General features: G+C 40.3%; 3 protein-coding genes across 4 annotated transcripts in view; 2 read left to right on the top strand and 1 right to left on the bottom strand.

Moving 5' to 3' along the window:
- The first annotated feature begins 11 nt into the window (after positions 1–11).
- On the top strand, positions 12–7,749 carry imp3 (IMP U3 small nucleolar ribonucleoprotein 3). The gene is made up of 7 exons (XM_079529156.1): positions 12–294; positions 1,878–1,985; positions 2,918–2,992; positions 3,343–3,422; positions 4,021–4,072; positions 5,769–5,841; positions 6,726–7,749. The coding sequence occupies exons 1-7, from the start codon at positions 158–160 to the stop codon at positions 6,750–6,752; spliced, it is 552 nt and encodes a 183-aa protein (XP_079385282.1). The 5' UTR covers positions 12–157; the 3' UTR covers positions 6,753–7,749.
- A 1,095-nt stretch (positions 7,750–8,844) lies between these two features.
- sec22ba (SEC22 homolog B, vesicle trafficking protein a) lies at positions 8,845–13,719 on the bottom strand. The gene is made up of 5 exons (XM_079529155.1): positions 13,478–13,719; positions 11,562–11,674; positions 10,711–10,871; positions 10,370–10,516; positions 8,845–9,864 (listed from the first exon to the last, which is right to left on the bottom strand). The coding sequence occupies exons 1-5, from the start codon at positions 13,550–13,552 to the stop codon at positions 9,710–9,712; spliced, it is 651 nt and encodes a 216-aa protein (XP_079385281.1). The 5' UTR covers positions 13,553–13,719; the 3' UTR covers positions 8,845–9,709.
- Positions 13,720–14,138: 419 nt separating this feature from the next.
- The window catches only part of LOC306942962 (uncharacterized protein C1orf21 homolog), a 7,416-nt gene continuing 5,138 nt past the window's right edge, over positions 14,139–16,416 (top strand). For both annotated transcript variants that reach the window (XM_079529159.1, XM_079529158.1), the window contains exons 1-2: positions 14,139–14,277; positions 15,938–16,070. In XM_079529159.1, coding sequence (XP_079385285.1) covers positions 15,977–16,070 — 94 coding nt within the window. In that variant the 5' untranslated portion in view covers positions 14,139–14,277; positions 15,938–15,976. The remainder of the gene's footprint in view (positions 14,278–15,937; positions 16,071–16,416) is intronic.

Raw genomic sequence — 16,416 nt, 5'->3', positions numbered from 1 at the left:
GTGACTCGATATGTAGCGATGTCGAAGAATCAACGGAAAAAATACACACGTGTTTCCGGTGTTTCCTCCTGTAGGACGGACAACACACACGAGACTAGAGGAACATCCATACATTTATAGTTATTTAATTAGTTTACAGTAATTCACGGTAGTGAAAATGGTGCGCAAATTGAAATACCACGAGCAGAAGCTCTTGAAAAAGGTGGACTTCATCAACTGGGAGGTAGACAACAACCTACATGAGGTCAAAGTGTTGAGAAGGTATCACATAGAGAAGAGAGAGGACTACACCAAGTAAGAAGCAACATGTCTGTCCTGTCTGTCTGTCTGTATGGACACTCATTCTCTGTCTGTCTGTCTGTCTGTTTGTCTTCCTGGACTACTCATTCTGCCTGCCTGCCTGCCTGTCTTCCTGGACTACTCATTCTGTCTGTCTGCTTGCCTGCCTGTCTGTCTTCCTGGACTACTCATTCTGTCTGTCTGCTTGCCTGCCTGTCTGTCTTCCTGGACTACTCATTCTGTCTGTCTGCTTGCCTGCCTGTCTGCCTTCCTGGACTACTCATTTTGTCTGTCTGTCTGCTTGCCTGCCTGTCTGTCTTCCTGGACTACTCATTCTGTCTGTCTGTCTGCTTGCCTGCCTGTTTGTCTTCCTGGACTACTCATTCTGTGCGGTGGAAGAACTACTTCGTTTTATTGATTGAACACTTTAGAGTTTGCAAATAGAGGCACGGACAGTGTCACAGATTTATACTAGCCGGGGAGCCAGTCATCCAAAATTTGAGAGGACCTGTGTATTTAAGACAATTTTTTTTCCAAATTTCATCATGATCATGTGACAGACAGGGGGGTGATTCTGAATCCATTCCAAGCATTAGCTTTGCAAGTGGCTATGGCCAAATTTAGGGCCATAGCCCTAAAGGAGTGTTTTTCTTGCAAAACGAATGCTTGGAATGGATTCAGAATCATGAAAACACCCTAGTTTGACATGTCACATGCTCATGATGAAATTGGACATTTTTGCCTTATATTGGTTGTCTATGCCGGTGTAGTATACAAAAATGGCCCTAACTTGTTTTTGCGTATTTTCCGGCAGAGCAGACCTCTCATTCTGTGTACCTTAATGACCAAATTAATAGATAAAACACAAATAAAAAGTATGTCATGATCACATCACAGGTTATATTCCTTGAGCTTTTGGGCCTGTGGCTCCCCGGTTATACAAAATAATGTTAAAAGGATTGTCACCAGTACAAGTCCTGCATTAAAAAATGTATTGTATTTATACATGTGTATACAAATGTATGTATATGTGTGTGCATGTATGCTTCTTTAGAGTGTAATGTCACCTGAGAGAAAATAACTGAGAGAAAATGAACATGTCTTGTAATATGAAACAAATAGCCTGTAAATGATCTTATAATGGCAATAAAACAAGTTCAAAAAGCAAAAATGTATTTGAGTAAAAGTGCATTACAGTAGACTACCAAACGTGAAAGCACTCATTATTGGTAATACGTGAAGGTGTCAATCATCATTTTAATGTTATAGCTGGTGAAAGGTGGGTTAGATGGACAATTTTAGTTACCAGAACCAGAGACGTGTGTTTTAAATGGGTTTCGAGTTCAGTAGGTTTAAATAGGAGGGGGCATGTCTGATCTAATTAATATTCACATATCTAAATATTGAATCAAGCAACCTAACTGTCTGGGGTGCATACAAAAGCCAGAGTAGAAAAGTGAATACCCATTAAGTGTTTGGTAATGTTAATATTATTGCAGGACACACTACTAGTAAAATGGATATTAGAAAATGAGGTTGACACTTGACAGTGGCAGTAACATTGTGGGATGTCTTGTACTTTCTATCCATGGCCTTAGGTACAATAAACTGAGTCGTAACATCAGAGACCTCGCCCAGAAGATCCGTGACCTGGATGAAAGAGATGGTTTCAGAGCTCAGAGCACCTCTCAGCTCCTGGAGAAACTGTGAGTGTTGCATCCTAGATTGTCTGGCTCTGAATGGCAGACACAGTGTCCTAGCCTAGCGAACCACACCACAAACCTTATTCCAGTCTTGCACTTGTAAGTCACTTTGCATGAGAGCGTCTCCGAAACGTCTAAGGTGTGAATTGTAGTTATATAAATTAATCATAACCATACAAAATATCCTCCTCTTTTGCAGTCTGCATATCTCCTAAATTAAAGTAGAAACAGTACACCTCTGTTAAAATAAAAAGCAAGCTTTTAGGTGCTTGTTATATTTTTTACATTACATTTCATCCATGTTGTTGTTTTGTTTCGTCAGTTATATGATGACAATTCTAATGCTATAGTTAATAAAATATCAGCTCATTACTTTTTGCTTATAATTTTTATCCCATGATTTTGCAATCCATTTTTTCACCCAGTGTCAATTATCTAATGTAATCCTGGGCGCTACACTTCCTCTGCCAACCTGGGGTGGCAGCGGACTGACCTCATGCTTCCTTATATGCATGAGGAGTCCAAGCTGCTTCTTTTCACTTGACAGGGGAGAGTTTCCCCGGCCGGACGTAGCGCGTGGAAGGAACACGTTATTCCAACCAGTTCCCTTCCCCTCCATCAGGCGCCCCGGCTGGCCAGGGGAGGTAGTTTAGAGACCAGGATTACTGCATGTTTTTTGTGAGGGTACCTACCCTAGGGGGCATGGGGAGAACATGCAAACTCCACACAGAAAGGCCCTTTGGCGAATTGGCCTTTCTGTGTGGAGTTTGCTAATAAAGTATTGATTGAATACTTTATTAGTCAAAAATGTAAACTACACGAGAGGTACAGTAAAACACTTGGGTTAAAAGGATAATTAATGACTGCTTCATGTTGCTTTGTTGTATATGAAATAATGCTGAGATTAAAACCAACATGATTGTTTCCTCTTCCAGGTACTGTATGGGTCTGATCCCCACCAAACAGAACCTGTCTCTCACAGAGAAAGTCACAGCTTCCACATTCTGCAGGTAAAAAAAATAAGACATCTCTTCCTGTCTAATTGTTACGTGTGTTTGTCATAAACGGGATCTATACTTCAATACAATTTCCCAGAGAGAAATAAAGAGGAGTGCAGCAATGTACCATAGTACCATTGTGCAATCGCATGTTCAGTTCTCTATCTCACCAACCCGAAAAGCTTGGTCTCTGCATAAGTGTATGCAGCAAGCAAACACAAATGGACAGATCTGTCGGTTAAATAAACAAATCCATTTGTCGACAAATTGAGACTGCCTTAATTCAAGGACAGCCCTGTTCTCATCACCGCCACACCTTTTTCTCCATGATCTTTGTGTGTCTTAAACCATGCGACCCCCAGACGAAGGCTGCCAGTCATCATGTTGACTCTGCGTATGGCTCAGAACCTGAAGACAGCCGTCACCTTCATCGAACAGGGACGTATCCTTCACTGCAGCATGGATTAAAGTTCTCCTAACCCTAATGTCTCAGATATTTCATAAAAGCAAAGGTTAACGCCTCAATCTTATTTCTTCACGTGGTTAGCAGTACAATAGCAGGAACAATATTACTAAAACATAATCATTTTACTTATATTGTGCTAATTGTTTAGGAAAAAGTGTTCTCGTGTGTGTGTGTGTGTGTGTGTGTGTGTGTGTGTGTGTGTGTGTGTGTGTGTGTGTGTGTGTGTGTGTGTGTGTGTGTGTGTGTGTGTGTGTGTGTGTGTGTGTGTGTGTGTGTGTGTGTGTGTGTGTGTGTGTGTGTGTGTGTGTGTGTGTGTGTGTGTGTGTGTGTGTGTGTCATTTTATGCTGTTTCACAAATGGCAGATTACAACTTGTCCTGACAAAAATATTTAGTCGTTGACGTTGAGATTTTATTTAGCTTTCTTTAATCCATGCTACAGTCACATTATTTAGTGTAATGTGCATATTTTGCTTTTCTGGAATGTTGTTCATCTTCTATAATATTACCATGTTAGTTATTGTCTGTGTTTGAGGGGGAATTGTTTTGGTAGAAGTGTCCTTGATTCCATGTCAGATGTGCGTGTGGGGCCAGAGATTGTTACAGACCCAGCGTTCCTAGTCACAAGGTTGGTGCTACTACTGTTTAGAGGTGCAACAGTTAATCAAACTCCATTTCATTTAAAAAGTGATCCCTAGTTTGGGCATGTCTTTCTAGCAACAAAACAACTGATCTACAAGCTTGTGAAGTGTTTTGATCTGCTATTTGCACGGCACAGTTGTGCTACAAAGTAAAATAACACCGGTGGTTAATATATTCTTTGATATAATATAGATATATACAGGTCCATCTCAATGAATTAGAATATTGTGTAAAAGTTCATTTTCTTCCGTAATATAATTCAAAAATTGAAAGTATTTAAAACCTTTTTTTGTTTTAATCTTGATGATTATGGCGTACAGCTCATGAAAATAAAAAAATCCTATCTCAACCAATTAGAATATTTTACGAGACCACACCAAAAAAAAGATTTTTTAAACGAGACATGTCGACCATCTGAAAAGTATTAATGTATGCAGTCAATACTTGGTCTGGGCTACTTTTGAACAAATGATTTCGTCATTGGGGCGTGGCATGGAGGTGATCAGCCTGTGGCACTGTTGAGGTGTTATGGAAGCCCAGGTTTGTTTGATAACAGCTGTAATTTGTATTGTTGAGTCTCATGTCTCACACCTTCCTCTTGACAATACAACCTCGATTCTCTGTGGGGTTCAGTTCAGGCCAGATGGCTGGTCAGTTAAGCACAGTAATACCATGGTCAGTACACCAATTACTAGTAGTTTTGGCTCTGTGGGCAGGTGTCAGGTGCTTCCTGAAAAGGAAGATCAGCATCAACATAAAGCTTTTCAATGTACGGAGGCACAGTGCACAGTCCTGTAAAATATCATAATAGATGGTTGTTTTGAGACTCTGGACATGTTATCTGCTGGTGTTGATCCACTGACAGTGAAAACTTAACAATGGTTTCAACACAGCCATCTTTTTAGAGTACATTGTATGTTGACAAGCTTCATGGAGATTCTAATTTTCCTTTCCAGCTAGATTTGGCACCTGCCCACAGTGACAAAACTACTAGTAACTGGTGTAATGACCATGGTATTACTGTGCTTAACTGACCAGTGAACTGGCCTGACCTGAACCCCACAGAGAATCTAGTTGTATTGTCAAGAGGAATGTGTGAGACTCAACAATACAAATCCATTTACCTGGGCTTCCATAACACCTCAACAGTGACAAAGGCTGATCACCTCCATGCCACGCCACATTGATGCAATAATTTGTTCAAAAGTAGTCCAGACCAAGTATTGACTGCATACATTAATATACTTTTCAGATGGTCGACATTTCTCGTTTAAAAAAATCATTTTCTTTAGTGGTCTCGTAAAATATTCTAATTTGTTGATAAGATTTTTTGATTTTCATGAGCTGTACGCCATAATCATCAGATTAAAACAAAAAAAGGTTTTAAATACTTCACTTTATGCACAATGAATTGAGAATATATGAAAGTTTCACTTTTTGAATTATATTAGGGGGAAAAATGAACTTTTTCACGTGTATATATTACAATTTTTATATAAGAAAACATTAATAATATATATATATATATATATATATATGCTCCTCGATTAATCAAAAATGTAATCCATATAATAATCAATTGTTGGAACCCTACTACTGCTTGCTGTGGTCTGGTTTTAAAATTACAAGCATGTTTGGACCCTTTGAGCTATTGAACATATTGGTTTGTAATTCTTTCTCAGAAATATGGAAGACTTTGTGACGTGGGTGGACTCCTCCAAGATCAAACTGCACGTCATGAATTACAATGAAGAGGTAAGTAGCCTTTGTATGCAGGGGAGGACTGAAAACACAAATCTGTTTATATCTTATAGTAGCCACATATTTGTATACCGTATATCGATGTTGGCTTGCAGTGGTTCAGTGGGAAATATGTAGAGACCCCAAGATGCAGCCAACCACTGTAATTCTTAAACTGTGACAAATGGATTCCTTTAAGCTTTCATCAGAATCTTTTCAAAGTGTGGGATTGCAATCGTCACGGCCAAATTACCCCAGTGCATATGATATTAATCAACTGCTCCATAGCTCTCATCGTTAAGGACTCTGACTCTCGGCTAAATATGTGCACAATAGATTGTATTTACTTTGCCTATACTGTAGTTCCTTTTCTGGATCTGTATCAAGGATGAAACTGCATCAACTCCAGAATTACTGATATCCTATATCAGTAATTCTGGAGTTGATGCCGTTTCATTCTACAGTTGGAACCGTTTTGTAGAATTTGTTTCAAAGTATTTGACATCTTGTTAACCAGTTAAGCCCTCTTAAGAAAAAATAGAAGATTACAAGCTCACAACGTGTCGCAACGGGATGTTGACAGTGGTTCAATGAATCAGTAGTTTTTTAAGATTGATGGTGGTGCCCATGTGTCCACATTTTCTAAACATTTTCTTTTTCCAGGATATTTTGGGGCTTTTCTGCCTTTGATAGTACACAGTAGAGAGAGAGAGACAGGGAGCAATATGCAGCAAATGCCATCGGGCTCGGGAATTGAACCTGTGCCACGCCGTCAGGCTGCTTCGGAGCCTATATGTGCCTTAACCACTAGGCCAGCGGTGCTCCCACAGTTTCTAAATCTAGAAAAGCCATTTGGTTAATAATAGTGACTTCAAAAGCGTTATGTTTTTGCTTTACAGAGGGATGACTTTGACCTGGTGGTGTAGTTGTGTCATCATCATGGTACTATGTTCCCTCCATCACCCCTGAGGAGGAGGACAGGAGTTCAGGGGAAGAGGTGCTTTGAATGTTGAAGAAGTGGACCAGAGCATCGCAGGTTTGAACTCTGTGTCAACTGGGAAAATTCAGCAGAGGAATTGACAGAGAACTGCACTCCAACTTCTGCAATTACTATTTGAAATTCCACATGGACAAAGGACTCTTCAGCCCTATTTAGACTGAACATATATAACTTTTGGAAGAAACACATCAGTAGGATTTAACGCTGCCTTAACAAGCAACCACAGCCTGCCGTCTGGCCGAGGACAGTTCCATCTCCTGAACAGTGACCACATTTCCAGAGCCATTAAGACCTGAGGCAAATTCTACAAATGGTTCTCAAACCACCCCCCCCACCATCCATCTGAAAATGTTTTGTGCTTGGGGACCCCCCAGATGAGGATAATTATAATAAAAAGAACAATATAAAAAACTGGCAGATATAGAGGGTATGCGCATGCATAAAGTAATTGGCAAATCGAGTGGAAAAGTGAGTTTAACATTGTTTAACGTTGCTTAATGCAATCAAATAAGATTTAGGACTAGGACTGTTTTGATGTATGGGCTGTCAAGGCCAGAAAGTAGTTTATTTTTTGCCACTCAGTACGTGTTCCCGCATAACTTCCAGTTATGATGTCACGCGCATACCCTCTAGTCTATACCATCTTACAGCGCACCACAATTTTTGAGAACCACTGTTCTAAATCTTAAAACGTTTTCTGAAAAACTGTTGATTTAGCTCAAATCTAAAATTACAGGTGCTTTCCCAGATTGAAGGGGTTAAAAGCCACCTATGTTTTGATGCCATCCAAACTAGTCTGGGACCAGCATCATTGAAAAGGTTTTGTGGAAAGAAACCGTGAGTGAATATTTGGCATTTCAGATGTTTATTTTTTTTATGGGTGTACCGGTGAGAATGGTTTAATAAAGAGTCTGATGTCTGCAGTGCCAGGGAGTCATGATTGAAGATGCCGTTTTCATTGTTTTCCTTTCTGGTGAAAGCTATATGGCAACGTCACAAGTGTTGATTTGCAGTGTATGAATTTATGTCATTGTTGAAGAGGCTGCCAACAGTGTTGTGCTATGAGGAATGAGTTTGAATCCATGCTGAAGTGTGGTTTGTATAAATTCTTGAAATGGGTGGGAGCTCTAGATGATGTCAACTCCTTGTAGACTTGTAGGATGCTCGAGTTCTTATCCACAGGCCAGTATGTTTATTGTAATGAAAGTAAACAATCTAGGAATCGGTATCTAGCTGTACCCTCGTGGAATTTCCCAGGGTGTTCAGTCCCCTTTGTTGATCCCCTCACAATGGTGTACGCAGTTCCTGGGGAAAATGTCTTCTTGCATTTCACTACCAGAGGTGTTCACCGAGGATAGGGGAAAATAGACACTACAGCCTGATTCATACTTAGTTACACGCTAGTGTTGGCATGCCATAACAGAAGATATACATTATACAAGCTCACAACCTGCCATTTAGTGAGCACGAAACCAGCACGCAACTAAGTATAAATCAGGCCTAAGAAAGTTTCACAGGTAGCCCTTTGCAGCCACAATTCTACTGTGTAGTCTATAGACGAATCCACGGAGGTGCCCTGTAGGCCAGCTGTATGCAATAAATGCTGCGGTGTCACAACTGCAGTTTGACATCACAGTATTGATTACTTACAGCTGGCCTACAGGGTACCCCTCCGTGGATGGATTGGTCTATAGAGCACTGAGGGCTTAAAGCCAAAACCTACATCTTCAAACTACATCACAGTATTGATTACTTACAGCTGGCCTACAGGGTACCCCTCCGTGGATGGATTGGTCTATAGAGCACTGAGGGCTTAAAGCCAAAAACAATCCCAAGACTGAAAATGTTTTTTTTGAAAATCTGCACTGATCTCATTAAATTACCCCTATGAGATCCTCAGGACTGAAATCAGTCTCCAGGACTGAGAACTTTAAGCCCTGAGAGCAGCCTTGCGTCATTTATGCATCAGTGATCAAACACTTTCATAAAAGTCGATAAAATATGCACATCAAAACAGAAATTGGTAAATATATAATTTTGTTAACAAATGTCTTACAATTGTAAACATTTTGCAACGACAGGGTAAGACGAACACTTAAGACAATTGCACATGGATAGATGGATTTCCCTTCACTAGGAAACTTATGACAGAAACCCTTATACCACAGTGTAAACACATGAGAATTTCTCAAACCCTCTCCCCTCACTTTTCTAAGAAATGGAACTATGCTACCATAACAACACTGCACATCAAAATGTTGCAGTGTCTGTTTTCACATACAGGTAAATCCAGTCATAGAGCAGTGGCTCAGTATATACTATGCAACTCGCTGCTGGAGAAGAGTACTAATTAGGGATGCACGATTACTGTAATCTATAGATATCGGCCTTCAAAATGAAATCACGGTATGGAACCATATCAAAATAATATAGCTGTTTTAGACAATATTTGTTTTGAATGTGAAGCTGAAAAAGCCTTGTATGTTGCAGATTCACAGGGAAGATTTCAAAATTAAAACGGGTTGTAAAACACTACATTTAGAAGTAGTTTGAAACAATATGTGGATCAGTAGGCCAAATAAATGAGGTAATGCACCGTTTTTAGGATCTGCATCTTCATCCAGAATTAGTTACTGCATAACAGAAAACTTAATTTGACCATGCAATTAATCAAATATCAGCCCAAATGTCAATATCATGCATCCCTAATACATACTCATAACAGACAAACTACATTTATGTCCCTCTTTAAGGCACCCATTTAGGAACTGTGGGCTTGCTGGGTAACAAAGTTAGCAGGAACAGGAGTATGTATGGATGTTTGGTTTCAAATGGTAGGTCAAAGCATTAACCCCCTCTTCAGTTTTCCCCCACCCAAGTCCATCAGAGCCACCAGAAACGCACATAGACGATGAGTGTGATGATGAAGACGGCGCCGGCAGCCACCTTGGCGTAAGTAGATCGCATGTTGAGGTACTTGGCATCGCTCCGGTACTTCTTTGATAGGCTGGTCAGGTTGCTGGCTTTTGTGTCCAAGGCTGAGGGAAATACACAAGCATATATATAATGCCATATACTCTATGTACAGTATAGCAATGCAAACAAATATTAAAATAGCTACCATGGTTTATCCTAATGCTAAGGAGGGGCTGTTGAGACTGGGTAATTTTATGTTAAGGATTTCTCTGATGTGGGCTCTCTAAAAATCCTGGTCTCCATGGCCTAGTCTGATGTAATGCTGACCTTTGCACACCTGGTGATGTTCATTTAGAGAAGGTTTAGAACAAAAAGGTAACTTGAAGAATGAAATTGTCCTGCACACAACTGTAACTTGGAAATTACTAGAAAATGGCAATCTGTCATAGACCTCAATCAAGTTTGCAAAACAAAAACATACATTGATTGACACTTCAAGTGTCAGCCGTCAGTTTGTGGCTTCATGACGCCTGTTACTTTGTCACTGTAAAGGTCTGTAACTCAGACAGCGTACAAATCAAACCAAATGGAACCGTAGGTGACTCCTTCAGTCTTTCGGTCACTAACCAGACAGAGCCTCCCCACGTTGCAGAACCTCCTCTATGTTGGCCACCATGATTCTCTGGACGTCCTGTAGCTCTGTGTTGATGCTGCCAAAGTTCTTCCTGGTCCTGCTGTCGATGTACGCCTTCTTTGTCTTCTGAATGTATGTATCTAGAACACATGTGTGACGCTTGCTCAAAGTCTGTGCTATTTACAGTCTGTCCAGTTTGAGGTTGTATACACTACAGTAAACACACTGATACTGAAATGCTTAAGTGTCCATTAAGTGCTTCCTCTCCGTGTTGTGACATTAGAATGAATATATATTTTTAATGCCCATAACTAAAATGGACAATATATCTTACCAAACTCAATGAAGGAGTATGGACGTGATACTGTAGGCACTCTCCTTCCATACTGGTCGTGGAACTCAGTTTGAAGCTCCTCCAGGTATCCGAAGGCCATTTTCTTAGGAAATGTTGCTTCACATAAGGTCAGGTAGCACACCCCATTTTCTATCAAATAACTGAAAACAAAGTACAACTGAAAAAACAACAACTCTGGTGTGTAATAGCAGTATGAGCGACTCCAAAAGGCATTACATTGGGTACATGCAATTGTTTTTTTGGTCCGTTTTGTCTCTACTAAGAATGTGCTTAGATACCATGTTATTTAGACAGATTATAGGTTCATTGTTTACCTGGTATCTTATAGTTTCAATATTTACAGTAGATAGCATAAACATACTGTATACCAGTGGTTACCAAACAATGGCTCGGGAGTCTCGGGACCCATTTTTATGGGTTGCAGATAAATATCCCATTTTCTACGTTTCAATTATTATTTAAAAATAATATTTTCTAAAACTGTCAAAATAATGGAAATTCTGACTATTTCATCTTTACAATGGTATGATGAAGCAGGGCAATTCATATAATTGAAATATGGAGGTTTTTGCCAGACGGCAATGATATTCCAGTGTGGTTGTGCTAGTATAGTGTTGACTTACTGAAAGCCAAGATATCCTAGTGTGGTTGTGCTAGCCTAGTGTTGAAGCCAAGATATCCTAGTGTGGTTGTGCTAGCCTAGTGTTGAAGCCAAGATATCCTAGTGTGGTTGTGCTAGCCTAGTGTTGAAGCCAAGATATCCTAGTGTGGTTATGCTAGCCTAGTGTTGACTTACTGAAAAGTGCTAGCCTAGTATAGTGTTGACTTACTGAAAGGCCATGTGTCCACGAGCCTCCAGCGTGCAGCGGCTGGGACTCTGCTCGTTGAGTTTACGGAACAGCTGTTTGGCTTGAGTCTGGTACTGCTGCAGGTCTCTGCCTGACTGAACCAACATGGACACATTATTAGTCTCGAGTCTGGTACTGCTGCAGGTCTCTGCCTGACTGAACCAACATGGACACATTATTAGTCTCGAGTCTGGTACTGCTGCAGGTCTCTGCCTGACTGAACCAACATGGACACATTATTAGCCATGGGGTAGGGTGCAACAAATCGATTTAATCAACTATCAAAAAAGTATTGATAATCAGTAATTGAGTAAAATAATCAAGTATTAAAAATAATCGATTGCAGCCATAGTGATGCAGCAGTGTTTCCTTTCATTGGGCAATCATTCTAGTTCTGTCTCAAAGGTCTGCAACTATCCAGTTATTTAGCGATGTTTCTATCGGACGTAGATCATTCCATTACAAAGCTCCATTTGACTGGAACAATCTTCCTCTTTCTATAAGATCTGTGACCTCCCCTGGCTGCTTCAGGACTTGTGGGATAATGTTTTATCCCACAATTTTGTAACCCATTTTTTCACCCAGTGTCAATTATCTAATGTAATCCTGGGCGCTACACTTCCTCTGCCAACCTGGGGGGGCAGCGGACTGACCTCATGCTTCCTTCTATGCATGAGGAGTCCAAGCTGCTTCTTTTCACCTGACAGGGGAGAGTTTCCCCGGCTGGACATCGCGTGGAAGGAACACGTTATTCCAACAAGTTCCTTTCCCCTCCATCAGGCGCCCCGGCTGGCCAGGGGGAGGTAGTTTAGAGACCAGGATTACGGCATGTTTTTGTGAGGGTATCTACCCTAGGGGACACGGGGAGAACATGCAAACTCCACACAGAAAGGCCCTTTCGCCAACCCCACCTAGGGTATGGGCACTGATGACGCGGAGGAGGGAACACACCCCCAGTGCCCAAATTACCCAGGACCTTCTAGCTGTGAGGCGACAGCACTACCGACTGTGCCACCGTGCCCCTCCTGTATTCACACCTCAAAACAACCTGTTCATGCTACTAACACTGCCCGTACTGCTGTTTACTTCTGACCCCTGTTTCAAGTCACTGTACTGTACTCTTAATATGCTTGTCCAGAAAAAAATTGGGGGGGAGTGGGTGGGAGAGGATGAGCAAGCTAACTGTATCACATAATTGAGAAACGTATTTCTCTAGATAATTAAAAAGATATTATATACAACACACAGCACAAAATAAATTTGTTTATAATCAACTAAATCCACCACTCACACCCTATTTTGTCATACAATGGTGCCATCATATACAAATAATGAAAATAGCCCAAGCTCACAATAATTTGGTCCAAATCCATTCGGGTATAATTGCATAATTTGGAAATTTATCCTCTGAATTTACCCAACTGTTTACAGTATTCCTTGGTGTCTGGGGTCTAAGTTGAGGTTCTAATGTTGAAAAATATGTTCAAATAATATTATATATTCATTATTCATTACACTAGCCTAAAATGTAGACTCTCATAGATGTATTTATCGATTCTGACATTTTTAATGTCAGAATGTACACATCATTACACAGAAAACCGGGTGTGTTTGCAGTGGTTGTAATGTACTCTATGTGGTGGTGTAACACTGCTAAATCAACACAGAAAATAGATACATAAGTAGAGCCACACTTTCTGACAAAACAACTGCAACTTTAAGTAGTTTGTCAAATAATATTATAATTTATATACTTGAAAGTATCAACAGACGGTTTAATTACATAAAGGTACATGGTACACGGTTTAATTTGTACTACAAATCGAGGACACAAGAAAAAAAAGTCAAACATTAGCTGGATCACAATAACATTACAAGCATTATTTATTCAATAATACCTGTTCATCCTCTTGCATGGATGCAGCCAGCGCCAGGCCGTCCGCCACACGGGCGATCATTGTAAGAAAAACCATGTTGGTGTTTTAATGTAACTGTAACTAAAAATATGTTTTTAAAAGTTAAAACTTGAAGAAATGTTGTTCATTTCATCAGAAATGAATGAGCTGGCCCGGAAGCCGGAAGTTAAGGGTGCGTTGCGGAATTCGGTCCGACTGAAAACTGTCTGTTTGGTTGGTCTGCGTCCGAGCGATCCGGTGTAACTGGTTGGTTGGTTGGTTAACACTGCAGCTTTGTTGCAGAAACGAAAATGTCATCATGGCAAAAACTAATAAATATGATTAAATATTAGGCCACTCGTTTTACATAAATAATATAAATACTTAATACGCTATTATTATTATTCATATTATTCATGTTGTTGTTGTTGTTGTTGTTGTTGTTGTTGTTGTTGTTATTATTGTTGTTGTTGTTGTTGTTGTTATTATTATTATTATTATTATTATTATTATTATTATTATTAATCGTTTGCTTGTGTTCAAACTAAAATTCGCCAGCGACACCGTCGTACTACGGAGTATATAGGCTAACCTAGAGATTATGGAGCAGACCATAGATATGGAGCAGACCCCATGGAGCAGACAGATCGTCGGTGTTCGATTGCTCATGTCTGGGTGGTAAATTGATAGATACAGATGCAGAAAGGACGCTCGTCTAGCGTCTCTTTGAAGCCGTTTTTCAATTAACAACAATTAACAAAGGACACCAAAGAGACTGATATGGACACATTCTGTACAACATGGTAATTATTCTCATTATTGTACATTTTGCTGTAAGATTCTATTGTTTCAGTCTATTATATGATATCATGGCCCGGCTTGATCGTGGAATGGCTGCATTTGGACCCATTCTTCACGATTTTGATTGTTTGTGAGGAATAATAGGATCAGCACAGTTATAACCTTAATTTATAAACTACAAGATGCATTATTTCCTTTCCTTTTCTTATTACGGCGTGATGATTGATATTTGCTGCAATAAAATGGATGCAGATTTGTTTAAGCTCCTAATTTCTTATAGCCTATTTTTAAATATAACAACCCAGACCTAAAATAATACGAAATAAACCACTACATATTTTTAGGCACCACCACGCTATTTCGACATTTTAAAGATCATCATTATTATGACTATGAGACCCCGAGATCAGCTGACATCTGCAGCTGGACTCACACACTGTCCAAATCCTCAGTCTTTTACGGGTCCATTTGGTTGATTTGGTTCCATGTATACTCTCTCGGAGTTAAAGTCACACTCCGGGGTTTGACAGTGGCAGCTGCACGCTCGGCTCGCCCCAGGCAGGACTGGTGCATATATAATGTGCTTAGATCATTTCCCAACCAGCCTACACATCAGAGCCTATAATAATAAACCACATATTTGCGAGTTTAAAATGATGCGATCATCAAGGCCACGTTTTAATCCCCTGACTGGCACAGAAAAACAACAATAGGCATTAGTAGTGTATCTTTAGATTTCAAATTCAAGGACCCCCTCAATTTAACATGCATTGGTCACAGACCCCCATTCGATACCCTTTTTTGTTGTTGCTATAGGACCCCCACATCCTAAGTGCTTAAGGGGTCACACTCTCACAGAATTAGTACAGACCCGGGGTCTGTAACTCTGATAGTGTACAGATGGAACCAAATGGACCCATAAGACCCTTAAATGTCATTTTGGACCCCTGGGCCCTGGGTGGTCCCCATACCTGACGTTGAGAACCAGTGAATTGTAAGAAGCCGGTATCCATGTTTTTGTTGACACTGTAGGTTGGCATGCTGGCATTGAGCTTGAAAAGCCTATTGTGTGCAGAGGTGGTGCAGCTGGCACCATGGTGTGTTGTGATTGGTGGTCTGATTCCCCCCTGGCGAGCGGATCATTTGATTCGTTCATTGGCAAAACAAAAACAATGTAGGGATGGATTAAGGACGATATGGACTAAATACAATTATGTAAAATAAATGCGGTATACATTTTGGACCAAATAGAAATACCTAAAAATTCAACGATATTGTGGGGATGACTAGTGCACTAATCATCAGTGATGCCTATATAGTATATAATTATATCAAATGGGTAAAGGAAAATAATAACATGGGGTGGCAGTGGCCCAGGACATAGAGAGGCCGCTTGGGAAAAGGAAGGTTCCCAGTTCGATCCCGGCTGGCTCAGTGTCAAAGTGTCCTTGAGCAAGACACTGAACCCCTCCTGTCATGTTGAGCAGGTTAGTGCTATCCCATGCATGGTTTCCTCCATCGTTGGTGTGTGAATGTGTCAATGTAATGCACATTGTAAAGCGCTTTGGATAAACGAACTATATAATATATACATGTGCCATTTACCATTTAGAACAGTCAGGTAAGTTCTGAAAATGACACCATGTGTGTTCTCTCCACCAGGTGGGCCTGTGATGCTCGGGGGTGAGCAGAGTGGCTGAGATGGGCTGCACCTCGGCCAAGCAGGTGTCTGCGGTGCCAAACGGAGGAGAGGAGGCCCGCGGGAAAGCCTACAGCAACGGAGACCTCCTCTCTGGTAAGTTTCTATTCCCTTAGCTGTGAAATCCTGAGTTTTTAATTTTCTTTATTATCCATAGTTTCTGAAACAGTTTATGATACCTTTCACTTCAAACATCAACTGAGACATTTTGCAAATGGTTATACTTTTTTCCAAAAGTATCCAAATCAGTTGCCAAAAAATCATTTTCAGTTTAAAGCTGACTGGAATAACACCTGTTCATTTTCAATAACATAAATTGTTCAAAACTTTGCTGTCCTCTCACCTTGATATTACCTGTTCATGTTTGGACTAAATCATCATTACAGATCTATGATGCAATGATCCATTTATGTGCTCTGTGTATTGCTGCTGCTGCTGTTGT

This window comes from Electrona antarctica, assembly GCF_951216825.1.
Source record: "Electrona antarctica genome assembly, chromosome: 19".
NCBI classification, from domain to species: Eukaryota; Metazoa; Chordata; class Actinopteri; order Myctophiformes; family Myctophidae; genus Electrona; species Electrona antarctica.
The sequence above is the reverse complement of the archived record's forward strand: the minus strand, read 5'-3'. Positions and strand labels throughout refer to the sequence as shown.

What these genes read in the sequence shown, in the direction of transcription:
- imp3 (XM_079529156.1), top strand. Translation starts at nt 158, where the DNA reads ATGGTGCGCAAATTGAAATACCACGAGCAGAAGCTCTTGAAAAAGGTG. An exon ending in TCTCAGCTCCTGGAGAAACT is followed by an intron (nt 1,986 to 2,917) that starts GTGAGTGTTGCA and finishes TTCCTCTTCCAG; the next exon opens with GTACTGTATGGGTCTGATCC. An exon ending in TCATGAATTACAATGAAGAG is followed by an intron (nt 5,842 to 6,725) that starts GTAAGTAGCCTT and finishes TTTGCTTTACAG; the next exon opens with AGGGATGACTTTGACCTGGT.
- sec22ba (XM_079529155.1), bottom strand. Translation starts at nt 13,552, where the DNA reads ATGGTTTTTCTTACAATGATCGCCCGTGTGGCGGACGGCCTGGCGCTG. An exon ending in ATACTCCTTCATTGAGTTTG is followed by an intron (nt 10,517 to 10,710) that starts GTAAGATATATT and finishes CATGTGTTCTAG; the next exon opens with ATACATACATTCAGAAGACA. An exon ending in ACGTGGGGAGGCTCTGTCTG is followed by an intron (nt 9,865 to 10,369) that starts GTTAGTGACCGA and finishes TATTTCCCTCAG; the next exon opens with CCTTGGACACAAAAGCCAGC.